General features: G+C 46.1%; 1 protein-coding gene across 1 annotated transcript; it reads left to right on the top strand.

The window, feature by feature from the left end:
- The first annotated feature begins 3,226 nt into the window (after positions 1-3,226).
- LOC146862243 (cis-aconitate decarboxylase-like) lies at positions 3,227-9,550 on the top strand. Its single transcript, XM_085641416.1, has 6 exons — positions 3,227-3,442; positions 5,138-5,192; positions 5,667-5,854; positions 6,913-7,005; positions 7,302-7,507; positions 8,000-9,550. The coding sequence occupies exons 1-6, from the start codon at positions 3,422-3,424 to the stop codon at positions 8,919-8,921; spliced, it is 1,485 nt and encodes a 494-aa protein (XP_085497542.1). The 5' UTR covers positions 3,227-3,421; the 3' UTR covers positions 8,922-9,550.
- The last annotated feature ends 3,802 nt before the right edge of the window (positions 9,551-13,352 follow it).

Here is a 13,352-nt window from a genome sequence, read left to right as displayed (position 1 = left end):
GTTAATGCAGGCAGCTTTTATTTGTTTTTTTTGTGACCTGCAAGGTGCACGTGTGTAAGTCACGTTTTATTTTCTGATTGAAGACATTGAATGACGTGGGAGTAGTTGACTGATATCAATGACGACTTGATAATAGTTGAAATAGAGTCTCCGCAGTCATCTTTCACACAAGAATTATTGACAATCAAGAGCCTGTGTGAAATGACGTTTCCCGTGACTGAAAATAGAAATCCTAAGGACCCCTTTGAGATGCCGTTTTGTGCGTTTGTCAACATGTAGTAACAGCTATGAATTGGGAAATGCATACACCAGGCCAAATGCTATCTGGAACCATCAGTTAAGGAATGAACAAGAAAACTCCTAAGTTTCAGCTGGAGGTAAATAAGTATGAACCCTGGTGCTGTACGAGCTAGCAAGTGTCTCCATGAACAATACACAAGAAGCTTTCAATAAACCTGGACAATTACAACCGTTCTCCAGAGGGAGCGCGTCAGCTCCTCTTGGAGCCAGTTAACCCTTAGCTGTTCGTGCCTGCACTACACCGCCACTTCATTGGGCACTGTACAATACAGTGCAAACAAACGGAGTGTTAGTGGCAAGCAGCACCTTTGTGATAAAGAGCATTGTTCACCTGGTGCGCATGGTTCCATTGCCTTCCGTGCACGCCTGGGTATACGTGCAGTCAGGCGCGCAACACCCATTGGACTCACAGGGCTTCAGCCCCCCCCCCCCCTGTCGTGTGTGGCAGCCCGGGATGAGACAGCTTCCCGGGCAAAAAAGCAGCCGCACCCGAGCACTTCACAGGTCTTTAAAAGACCATTTGCATGTTAATGAGGCCTCGCTGTTGTTTCACCCCTTCTAAGAGCCCCTGCAGCTCCACTCTGCCTATTGCTTAAAGTTCAGCCCCCCCCCCGAAATTTTTGCTCAGCCCCCCCCCCCGAAATTTGGCTCTAGTTGCGCCTCTGCGTGCAGTGTGGTTATTAAGTGGGCGCACGCACTGCACGAACCGTCAGTGGGGATTCCAGACAGCAGTTATTGAGCCGCGTCGTGGGCGTTCCTCTTTCAAACATATTGCACTTTGTGGGTTGCCTTTATAGTACCGTACACATTCATGTGTCCAGAGGGGTGGCATCGAAGGGTTTGTGCATTTTCAGCAAAAAAAAAACAATTTCAATGCTTCACTATTAGCAAGCGACTGGCAGACCTTTCCCAGTGCTCATTTGGAAAAAGTATAATGCTATGCTGACCTCAAAAGAAAAGAAAGTTTTAATAATCAACAGATTTGAGTTATTGCACCTGTCATTATGACATGTCCTGCTCACATGAAACCTGTCGCCTTGTAGCACAGGACAACCACCCTGTCTCCTTTCTTTTACACATTTTTTCTGATCATTTATGGTATTTTACTGCAGAGGGGTGCTTGCGCCATCCTGACGTGAAGTCAGTTGTGTGCCCAACCAAAGACTCAGTGACTTTAAACTGATGTCTCGTCACGATTCATATTTCTGATAATGCCCTCTCTATATCAGAGCATCGTGACGCCCCTGGCAATCTGGGTAGAGTTGTAGGAAACCACTTTAGTGAATCCTGTTCACTGAGGAGTGTCGAGCAGGCTGCGTCTCCAATAAATCCTTGGCCCCTCTGCTGAGACTGACCACTACGGTGCCAAATAAACCTCCAAACAAGCCACTGAACAGTCGTGTCAAGCTGTTTAGCACACACCTTTCTGCCTCTGTCCATTGTTAGGACTGGTGTGAACTGCGTATAAAATAAACACCTTGACATCCTTCCCACCCAACCTACACACCTAGAAATCTAAGTGTAGTGACGTGACGTGACGTGACATGTCCGCGTATGCGGGGCCTGCGCGTACACGCTGCAGAACGCTGGGAACATTTGAGGAATCTTGCTCTCATTCGTAACTCTAGAATAGACATGGTTCACTGTTGGAGACCAAAGATTTTTTCATATGATTGTGCAAGTTGAGATTGCTTTACTTTAATATAGTATAATCACACTTTGAACATACATTAGTCAAATACAGGACATTGTATACATACATGAACAAAGACAATTATGCTTCTTAATTAATTCTTGTGATCCCTGTGTATTTCTTTACCCGAGTGTCTCAAAATCATTTTTTCAAGCAGAGTCCACTATTAGAGTAGTTCAAAAAAGGACAAAATACAGCCTATGTATGACCTTAGGGTGCTCCGTAAACAATCCATGAATGTAAAATATTGTTTTGTTGCGGCCCTCTTACTCCGGGCCTCTTCATGAAAACGGACAAGGATTTACATAGTTGATAACATCCACCTTCAAAAACCAAACCTATAGCTAATTCAATTACATTAGGACTAAATATGTATACATAAATACATTCAAGTGGCACTCTGGTGGTGTCCTAACCCTCACAACACATATGTTAGTGGTCACCACTGCATCATATAATGCCCAAAGTGTTTAAAAACAAGAGGTATGCCTTATTGCTATGTTACATGCAAGTACCATGCTTTGCATCCTCTAAGCCACACTGTTGGTTTATGAATAGGGGTGCCTGAATCTTTACTACAACTTCATCACACCCAAAAAGTGTGTAGGTGAGAAAACTGAGTTTTCACCTTAGCGAACCCGCATTGTCTCCACGAGAGAAAGGCCTTCTTCAGCATCACGCTATTCTCAAGGCTATAAATAATACACAATTGCATCACTAGCCTAAAACAATACAGACCCTAGAGACCAAGCCAGGCCCTTAGTGACTAGACTCGTACCTAAAGGAAATGAATCTCCCTTCCTTGCCTCTCAGTCACGGTGCTGCGTTGCTTCGTCTGCTTTACCGGGCGCCATGCCGGTTTTTAACAAGCATTTACAATGCAATGGTCTCGGCATTGGTAAAGTTAGAGCTATTGGCATTGCTCATGACATTATTTTTGTTTATGTTTTTGTTTTTAAAACATTTAAAGAAACGGCATTGTCATGAGCAATGCCAATAGCTCTAACTTTAACAATGCCGAGACCGTTGCATTGTAAATGCTTGTTCTACGGTGGTTTAGGAATTTCCCAGATGTCTCCCTGGCCTTTCCCAGAGATTGACACCTGACTCTGGTCACACCTTCCCCTTTTGGTGACGTCACTTCACACAGGGCTCCCCTGCGGGGATCTCACGCGCCTCTTCAGCCTATATAACCTCTGTCAGGAGAGACACAGCATCAGCCAACACCAGGAGCGCACCAGCCCCTGCCTGTCAGCACCAGAGAGAGCGAGGCAGAGCGAAGGACTGTCCCAGGACAGAGACAAAAGAGACCCCTCTCAGGTCGACGGAGATAGACCGGGGCACAGGAGGTCCATTTCGAAAGACAGGAACTGATTGCACAGACAGGGAAAACTTCTCCCAGGACAGAGGCAGACACCAGTGCGGAACATGCTTCAATGCGCCTTCCAGGTGAGCCCCTGCTACAGGCATCAGGTTGTGTCCCCTCTAATGGCTGGATTTGTATATTTTTCGTTTGCTTGGGAGGCATACTTTATTTCCCTTCTCCAATTAGGTTGGTTGAAAGCATTTCTCTCGATCTCGCTATTCGTGTATTGTTTTTATAGAGGGATATCTTTTAATATACAACAGACGGTGCATTCACTTATTAGATAATGTATAATGTGGCTATGTTACTGCCTTCAATTGTTGATTCGTTTCTTTCATCTTGGCATTCTCATGCTTTTTATGTACTTTTTACATTCTCATACTTCTTAATAAGTTTTGTCGTTTTTGAATATATGTTTGTGAATAAAAGGAGAGCACCTTTTATTCTTACCTTGCCTTGTGTTTTAATATAGCCAGGTCTGAGACCATTCGTCGTGTGTTTCTGTGATGTTCATGATATGGACGTCTCTGTCTCCCGTGATCACTGCAGAGGCATCCTGGGTAGTTAAGGTCTGTGAGAAGATGTTCACCAATTGGGGCTTTTATCATGCAGGACAATTCTCAGAAATGCGACAGTAATATTTAAAGCGCCTACGGGTTTTGCGGCAGTCCTGTTGTTTGTAGCGCTGTTGCTGTTAACAAGCACAGCCTGTGAAGCACAAACTGCTCGTTAAAATGCAGTATTAGCAACAGCAGATTGCACTGAAAGGAGTTTGGGACTTTATTGTGAGTGTTTGTTTCCCAAAGTGGGTGTAATAATGCACAACGTACACCACGTAAACAGTGTTTGACAATAGCCAGAGGTTCTCGAGGCATCCCTGAAGGGGAATTGTTCAAACAACATTTTATTTTAGCCGATCATAAAACTGTGCCCATATAGATACGGGGTCGCGGATGGCATGCATGTGCCACTTGATACATAGTGCCTCGGTGGTGCACTGTGGCCCAAGAGACATTGTCTTTCTCGCATCTACGGCAAAAGCAAAATAAAGAGTTTCACTCTGTGCCCGCTGATATCCTGCTTCACACGGCTTCTCTGCCAACATCCAATCAGAATGCTTGCACCAGAACAGCGACCGCCTGTTGTATGTGGTACTAAACTGGCATCATTTCACAGTCTGCTGGCATCACAGGCCAAAAGACCAGCATCATTAGACATAGTGCTGCGATTAGATGTGTGCCAGCTTAAGGTGCTGGCACAATATGGCACAATGGTTCCTGTAATGTTAAGATACTTTCATCATATGTCAGTGTGCTGACTTCATATGCCAAGGTGCTGGCATCATTTATCAGAGTGCTCCCTGGGTGCTGCTCTGCTGTTGGTCTCCCCCTGTGATGGAGTGGCTGTGGTGCCAGTGCTGCAGCTCATGTGCCAGTCTATGGCTGTTTATACTCCATGCTCTTCCTGCTGATATGCCAGGCAATGTGCCATGCTGGGACAGCTCATGTTGTAACATTGAATTGCTTATATGCCAGGCTGAGACTGCCCATGGGCCAGGCTGAAGTTACTACTTTGCCAGTCTTGGATTGCAGTTTGACAGATTGCACTTGCTAGCTGTGAAAACCCTCAAATCTCTCCTCTGTTATTTCCCCTTCTCTGTCCTCTTCCCATTCTCGACTCTGGTGCCTTGTGTTCTTCTCTTTTAGCCCTGTCCACTCCCTTCCATTTCCGTGTACAATGAAACAACTCGGCTAATATTGCTTTCTCCCTTCTTCCAGAAACCACACGCCATCCTCAGGCTGTCCAGGCAGGTGCACACAGCAGCGGTGGAAGGTAAGTGTTTGGTGCATGCACTACCCTTGGTCTGAGGTCACGCTGATTCTTTTCTGCCCAGTTACTGGTTCTGATGTCCGATCCCCTGGTCTGAGACCGCTCTCTATATATTGGTCCCAGTTACTGGTTCTCGTGGAACTCTCCCTGTTATGATGCCGCTTTGTATACCCTGGGCCCAGTTACTTGTTCTGATGCCACTCTCCTCATGCCCGGACCGCTCTGTATCCCATGGGCCCAGTTACAGGTTCTGGTGTCACTCACCCTGACTTGGGTCCCTTATGCCATGGTCCCAGTTTCTGGTTTTGGAGCTGCTAGCACTGGCTTGAGTTTGCTATCAGTTTAGAACTCCAAGAGCCCTGGGTAAAGATTGTCCCATATAAACAACATCTGGTTCTGGCCCAGATCAGCTGGATTTGTGTCTGATGCCAACCCAGAATGCTTATAGTTCTGATCCTGTCTCTTCTCTTTATTCAGCGCTGGAGGGGAGCCCCCGGGAGAAGGCGGTCACTAGCAGCTTTGCTTCCTTCATACATGGAGTCCAGACAGATCACCTGTCCCAAACTGTGCGGCACCGAAGCAAGCGTATGATCCTGGACAGCATCGGCGTTGGACTGGTGGGAAGCACGACCCATGTGTTCAACATCGCCCTGGGATACTGCCAGGTAAGAAGAGACATGGAACACACTAAACATCATACCATGCGAAATACGACAATTAAAAACCCTTTTTAGTCCAAGGCTGTGACTGTATCCCCGTGATCCTGCCATGTAAAAGGCTACAATCACCACAGCATGAAACACACCAAAGAACACTAATGTAAAATCCATCCATTAAAGCTCTCTATTCCAGTAATGGACACCATCTACCTTTGATCCAGCCTGGGACATGGGTCAAAGCAAGCCCGCCATTTGCAACCCAGCAATTAAAAACCTACTATGCCATAATTTCCTTGAGGCCTTATGAGTTAAAAGCAGACAGTTTCTGAGCCAAAAAGCACACCAAGGATTACACGTCCATTAAAACCCTGTACATCAGCAGAGTGCACCATCACCCAGGAGTCATGTCAGTCAAGGTGAGGCTGGTAGCAAAATGAACAACACATCTTGTAACACACAAGCATTTAAACACCCTGCATCGACCCAGAAAGTTAGCATATCTTTGAACTACTCAGAGAGAAAAGGAGGCATTGACTTAAAACCACGTCTCAGGATTCAAACCGTCCCTTAATCAAAACCCCTTTGAGACTATCGCTGTTCAGTATCACCATGAGAATTTACCTGATTATCCGAATCTTGGATCTTACCAAGCAACACACCATGAACCCCTCACCCATTAAATAACCCTCTAGAACAACAGTGTGACCATCTCACTGGAATAACAGATAAGAGAGAAAGACAAAGTCACAAAATCCACTATTATTTACTCATGCACCATGAAATACTCATCCACTAATCACACCCCAGGCTGCCTTCAGATGTTAAGCCATTAACTATGGACTATGGTACCTAAATAAACATTGCAACCTCTGATCCACTGTACAACTGTCCTTCCGAAACACTACATCTACTCACAGAGACTCCTGCATTTCTTCTAAGACACACCACAACGTATGAGGTTGAATCATCCTGTGTTTAGAGTTGAATAACCCACAAGCTCTGTAGTTCCACCACTAGGTGTCTATGTACACTGTCGATTTCTAACTTAATTCTTTCTCCAACAGGACATGTACTCCTTGTCTGCCATCAGCTCTGTGTACGGAAGGAAAGGATTGAGACTCCCACCTACGCTGGCTGCATATGTCAATGGAGTAGCGGTAAGGATTTTGAAAGCTGCCAATCACTTTATCAATCAATCATAGACTTAGAGCAATGAGTTTGTGGGAATTTTACTTAAATGCTGTCTCCGCCAATGTAAAATCCTGTCTGTTTCCACTTCTGTAAAGAGTCTGTATTGGGAAATGGCACAGTCAGTCAACCAAATCTTAGAATATCAATCCTACACTTTTGTTAATTGTTTCCATAGGTCGATGACACAATCTCTCTGCTTAACATCACATCCTGACCTACCCTTCTTTAAAGACCTTCTAATCCTCTACTTCTCTTCTAACAGAGTCACTCCATGGACTTCGATGACACTTGGCACCCTGCCACTCACCCGTCAGGTGCTGTGCTGCCGGCTCTAATGGCTGCCACACAGATGTTGCCCGTGGGTTTCCGACCCAGTGGCTCAGACTTCCTGCTGGCATTCAACGTGGGCATCGAGGTGCAAGGAAGACTCATGCGTTTCTCCAATGAAGCCAGCAATATCCCTAAAAGGTTTGTATGATGCGCACAAAGGGCGGAAATATCCTATGGCCACCAAATGATGCCCATAGGGGGCTCCAGTATCTCCTGGGCATGGTTATGATGCTGAAAGAGGGTAGAAATATTCAATGTTTTATATGTGAGATCCATAGAGAGAGGGAATGTTATGATGCATGTCTGACGGGGGCAAAGGGCAGAAATATCTGCAAGAGGAATCTGTGATACAAACAAAATCATGTATGTTGATAGCACACAGTACAATGTAAACATGGTAACATTTATTTTTCTGTTCACTGTAACTAGATTATTTGTTTGTGTCTAATGCTTGATTAAATCCTAGCATTTTTTTCTCTGTTTCCTTGTACTGCATGATAGCATTACTGTCTGACATGCTTTAAATATATTTCCATAATTCACACTTATTGTTAGCATTACCCCTCTTTTAAATCTGTTTTGGTATTATCATTATTCAATGTCTGACACAGACCTTTGTGTTTCCTTCAGGTTCCACCCTCCTTCAGTTGTTGGCACTATGGGCAGTGCTGCTGCTACAGCAAAACTCCTTTCATTGAATGCAGAACAATGTGCCCATGCTCTGGCAATTGCTGCCTCTCTGGCGGGAGCGCCTATGGCCAATGCTGCAACTCTTGCCAAGCCTCTCCATATTGGCAATGCGACCCGCTTTGGGATGGAAGCAGCACTTCTGGCTGCCCGTGGGATGGAAGCCAACCCACTTATCTTGGACGATGTGCCCGGCTGCTCTGGGTTCAGTGCTTTCTATGGTGACTACCAGCCCTCGGCCCTGGCAATGCCAGATCAAGATTATAGCTTTCTCTTGGAGAAGCAAGACATCGCCTTCAAGAGGTTCCCAGCTCACTTGGGCATGCACTGGGTGGCAGACGCTGCCATCTCAGTCAGAAACCGAGTCACCAATATAACCGGCTCCTTTAACCCTGCTTCCATCCGCACTGTTCTTCTGAGGGTCCCAGTCTCCAAGTATATCAACAGGCCCTTCCCAGAGTCTGAGCACGAGGCGCGACACTCCTTCCAGTTCAACGCCTGCACAGCCCTCCTCGATGGCGAGGTGGGCATTTCTTCCTTCAGTGAGGACAGCCTTAGGAGACCAGACCTCATCGACCTTTTGAAGAAGGTGGTAGTGGAGCACCCTGAAGACAATGTTGCTAACTTTGACAAGATGTATGGAGAAGTAGCTCTGCTCCTGGAGAGTGGAGAGATCGTGACCGGCAGATGTGACACCTTCTATGGACACTGGAGGAAGCCCCTCAGCCAAGAATCACTCCATGAGAAGTTCCTCTCCAATGCTGCCCATGTGCTCCACCAAGACCAGGCACAAGCAATTATTGAGGTGGTGAAGGAGATAGAAAGCCTTACAGACTGTTCACAACTGGCATCCTCCCTGCAGTAAACGAGTTCAATCACAATTGATCCCTCTCGCAAAGTGGGAGTAAAACTTTAAATTAACCACCAGGTGCAATTATCTTTGCATTATCTAGTTTTACACAAGATTGAAACTCAACCCAAGGAGAGGGACGTTGCCAATTCATTCTATAAAACGACGAGCGTCAATTATGTCCTCTCCTTTCATGAAAGGTGTTGTTATGTCTCACAGTACAGTGAGGTCCCCTTTTAACCTAATACAAATATAGAAGCATCTGGCTGGCCAGAAGCAATAAGATTACGTATCCTAGTAACTCATCAGTACTTTGTAAGGACTGTAAAATGCAATTTGTATTTATTGTTATTTATTATTTGTTTATTTATTGTTTAAAAAAATGTGACCCCATCTCACTGAAATACCACTTCTTTTTCCAACTAAGTGATTCACCCCTAGTGGCCAAAGATAGGACGAGCTGGATCTTCAATATTGCTCTTGTACTGAATTCTCCCTGTGCCGCACTCTCTTATGTGTACTTTTCTAAAAACACTGGACAAAATAGGTCACTGCAAGGACTTTCTATTTCAATCCCTCATGTTCGTCAGTGAAACATATTTTGTGCTTTCTGTGGTTATTTAATTTTGAATAAAGTCAATGAATTTATAGTACAGTGATTGTAATTTTTGATGTGTAAAGCTGCTGACATTTTAAGATGCTACCTTACAAGGTGGCCACGGCTTGGTGACAGTGAGACTCGATTCTCTCACACACTGACCTTACATATGAAGCCCTCCTTTTCAGCTGTTGCTCAACATGCTAGCCCTCCTACTAGAGTTTCACAACCATCCCTGTTTTTAGAAACTTTCCTTCTAAGCGCAACTACTCATATAACTGCTGGAATATACATATCTGAACAAGTACCAAAGATTGATCCAAACATGGCACACATTTTAAATGTTAACATATTTCGACTGTTGCCATACAGTTTGCACCACTATAGAAGGTCTGGTGCAATGTGTGTTGGAAAGTGGAGCATACTGTTAATCAAACATGTGGGAAATACACAGCAAATCATACATTTTGCCAACCTATTCTGTGAGCCACTCCACTCAATCACACTTACCGACCAATATTTAGAATCACCATATAGTAAACCTACTGATGACGAAAAGAGGTGGGAGGTGGGGCTTTTTGATTCTCTCCTACATCCATTCGTGATGGGATAGCATTTTGTGCTGTATGTAATTTCAAATCTCTATTGAGCTTTGTCGGGAAAATATAGGCACAGTTTGCATGGTAAACTGAAAGTGATTTTAGTCAGACAAATATAAGTCCTCCTATATGCGGATGGTTCGGTAATTTATTTCTAACAAGTCAGTGTTAGACCTGTCAGCCCTAGGGTGGTCTTCCCCTACATTTTTTTGCCCTCTTTGCCTCCCACTGGACCACATATGTTTGTTGGACTTAGGACTCTGGGCCCCTTACCACTGCTAAACTGTGCTGAGGTGCAGGTGCTCTCCCTTAAAAGCATAGTGACACTAGTGTATCAGCCATAGGCCCTGCTACTGCAGTGAGGCCTACCCTTCATTTGCGTGCTGGTAGTCTGCACGGTCTGGGACTTTTTGCAACTGTAGCCTTTTGTCCCTATTGACAGACAGGTAGGGAAGCAAGGGAACACCCCGGAGCCTCCTGGATTTTTCCAGAGATTTCCAACACCCTGGATTCCTCCAGAAGGTGCCGCCCCTCCCGGTCACCTGACCTTAGGGTATAATAGTGAGGGTTCTGGCCACACATTTCTGTTACACTACTGGAGTGCCAGGAGTATTGCCACACTGTTGAGGCTGACTGCTCCCAGGATCTGCTGCCCCCAACGTGCTGAGCTGCCCTACTCACTGCTGATCTTGCCCTGCCAGGGAGACTGAGGTAACATCTCCAGCGTGTCTCCACAATGACTTTTCTCCAGTGACTGGTCCCCTGCTTATTGAACTATAAAGATTCCTAAAGACTACCACAATCTACTTCTCCTGCAACCAGACCTGTCAAGCGCTGTGAGGAAGAAGCGCTGTGATCCTAAAAGCACCGCCACCGCCCGGGACTCTAACTGAACTGTAAAGCGCTGTGGCAGGAAAGCGCTGTGTGTCAAAATCATTGCCGCTGCATGTGCACGGAGAACACCTTTCAACTGCCGACATTACTGCCCGTGACCTGACTGCGCTGGGACTGTGGAGCGCTGTGACAGAAACGCGCTGGTTTCCCCAAAGATCACCGCTGCAGGCCGGGTAACCCGACTGCATCCCAAACTAAAAGTTCTGCCAGCCCCGAAGTCACCGCTGCAGGCCAGAGTCGAGGTGCACCAAAATCGCTGCAAGAATCACCGCTGCCGGCCTGGGCGTATAACTGCATTGTAACTGTACCTAACTACAGACTGCCTCTGCAAGCGCTGTGGTGGAAGTGCTGTTAGCCGGGATCACCGCCGCCAGCCCGGGAGACTCGGGGAACCAGTGCGCTGCCCCGCTGACGTCAGAGTGGGGCCACGCTAGGATTGGTGCAGCTCCGGGAGTGTTGCCCGGCATCGAGGGGCTGGTCCTGGAGCGCGGCCACGTTGAAACTAGAAGTGCTGCCCCGCTCCGGTCCTGACTCCGCCATGATGAGAAACCCAGCGTCTTGGGAGACCCGCGGAGCCTCGAAGCCAGTGCCCGCCTCAGGTAATGGACAGCATGCCAGTTGAGCTGCCGTGTGGGAGTAGCTGGCGGGAGCAGGTTGTAGGCTTCAGGGACTTCCCTCTTTATGAGCGAGTGTCCGAGACTGCACCGGAATAGCGGGCCTAGCGGGGACTGCCTAAAGTGACTAACGGGACTGCCGGGGACTGTAACAAAGAGACTGCTGGGCCTTTCCTTTTCCAACCGGCGGCCTTTTACCACTGCATCCCTTTACCACAAACCAGTAAAGTCGTACTGCCCACGATACGAACAGGGCCAAGAGTGACACGCCCTACTCACCTCTCGATCTGGGCATTTTTGGCATAGACTGCCTACTGCATTTCTCTGATCCCCATTGTCAACGTCCCAAAGGGACTCGGACTCATAAAATGTTGCGAACAGTGTATAATCTACTACATTTGGGAACTGTTTTTGTTTGCCCCAGTACTTCCCACCTGAGAGACAGCTACTATCAGGTATTGGTGGCAATCTCCCCAGAGACATTACCTATTCGACACCTTCCACTATACATGGAATTTACTTGTCGTATTTTTGTATCTTGCATAAGTTTTGAGATAAATATACCTGTCTTTTTATGTAAAATTGGTGTAGTGTCCTTTTGTGAGTGCTTTTACTGTGTTACTGTTGGAGTGTGTTGCACAGATACTTTACACATTGCCTCCTGCGTTTAGCCTACCTGCTTTGCGCCAAGCTACCCTGTCGGAAACAGTGGTTCCTTCTTGGACTAGAGTGCATACCTCTGCCAACTAGAGACCCCGGTTCTAACAGTCAGCATCTCTAATACAACTTTACCTTAAGAAGCATATCATCCTGGGTATTTGATTTACAGGTTGAGACATTTGGAGATAAGTACTCTTTGGTGTTTCAGTTCATTGTGAATCTACTCATAGTTATTGTAGAGCTTCTCAAGCTTTGTATTAAATACTTTAGTTTTAAAATATGTGGATATTTGATATGGACTGATGATGGAACTATATCCTAACTGCCTCCTATTACAAAGGTTTGTTGTTTGTATTCTTGAGGCCATGTGTTTGCCGCTGACAATGTGACAATTACACTGGATCATTTTAGTCAAATCTAGAGTAGATAATGCGTGCTAGTTTGTAAGCACATCCACATTCCAAGACCGGAATCTCTCACGTGCTACACTGAAAGGAATCAGCCAATGGATGGTTGTGGAAGTGAGACTTACGTTGTCCAATCGGCAGATTGAGGCAGGCAGAGAGTATGGTAACTCTTGTTGGCAGCTCACTGTAATCAGACTTGTACCCTTCTAGTTTGCCCAGGTGTGCACATGTACATGAGTGTCGTGTGGGCAGCAGATCCTGTGTGAGCAGGATTAACCCAGTGCAAGACATGTACCCACTTCAGTGCAGATGATTACATCGGATGGTCAGGGCAACTCCTTTATGTTGATTAGTATATACGTATGATAGAAGACTGCACCATGAAATGTTTATCAGCAGTTCTTGATTGTACACAGCTGGCATCCCCTCCACTGTAAGTCACTGGCATGGCGATGATGCTTTACATGCAGGGTTGATGTAGGTCAATTTCATTGTAATGTGTATTTCACACTCTTGGGCATCATGGTAATATCAGCATGAGGGTCAGTTATGATTAGCAGACCCCTGGCACTCTGAGAGCACCCCGGCCTAGCTGAGCATTGGAACTCATCCCTGGCAGACTCATGTTTTGCGCAGCACTCTCGCACTGCAGAGCAGCACCACTGGATTGCTGG

This window comes from Triturus cristatus, chromosome 2_2, assembly GCF_964204655.1.
Source record: "Triturus cristatus chromosome 2_2, aTriCri1.1, whole genome shotgun sequence".
Lineage (NCBI taxonomy): Eukaryota > Metazoa > Chordata > Amphibia > Caudata > Salamandridae > Triturus > Triturus cristatus.
Note: the sequence above shows the minus strand (reverse complement) of the source record. Positions and strands in the feature narration are given on the sequence as shown.

What these genes read in the sequence shown, in the direction of transcription:
- LOC146862243 (XM_085641416.1), top strand. Translation starts at nt 3,422, where the DNA reads ATGCTTCAATGCGCCTTCCAG. An exon ending in TGCTTCAATGCGCCTTCCAG is followed by an intron (nt 3,443 to 5,137) that starts GTGAGCCCCTGC and finishes CCCTTCTTCCAG; the next exon opens with AAACCACACGCCATCCTCAG. An exon ending in CATATGTCAATGGAGTAGCG is followed by an intron (nt 7,006 to 7,301) that starts GTAAGGATTTTG and finishes CTCTTCTAACAG; the next exon opens with AGTCACTCCATGGACTTCGA.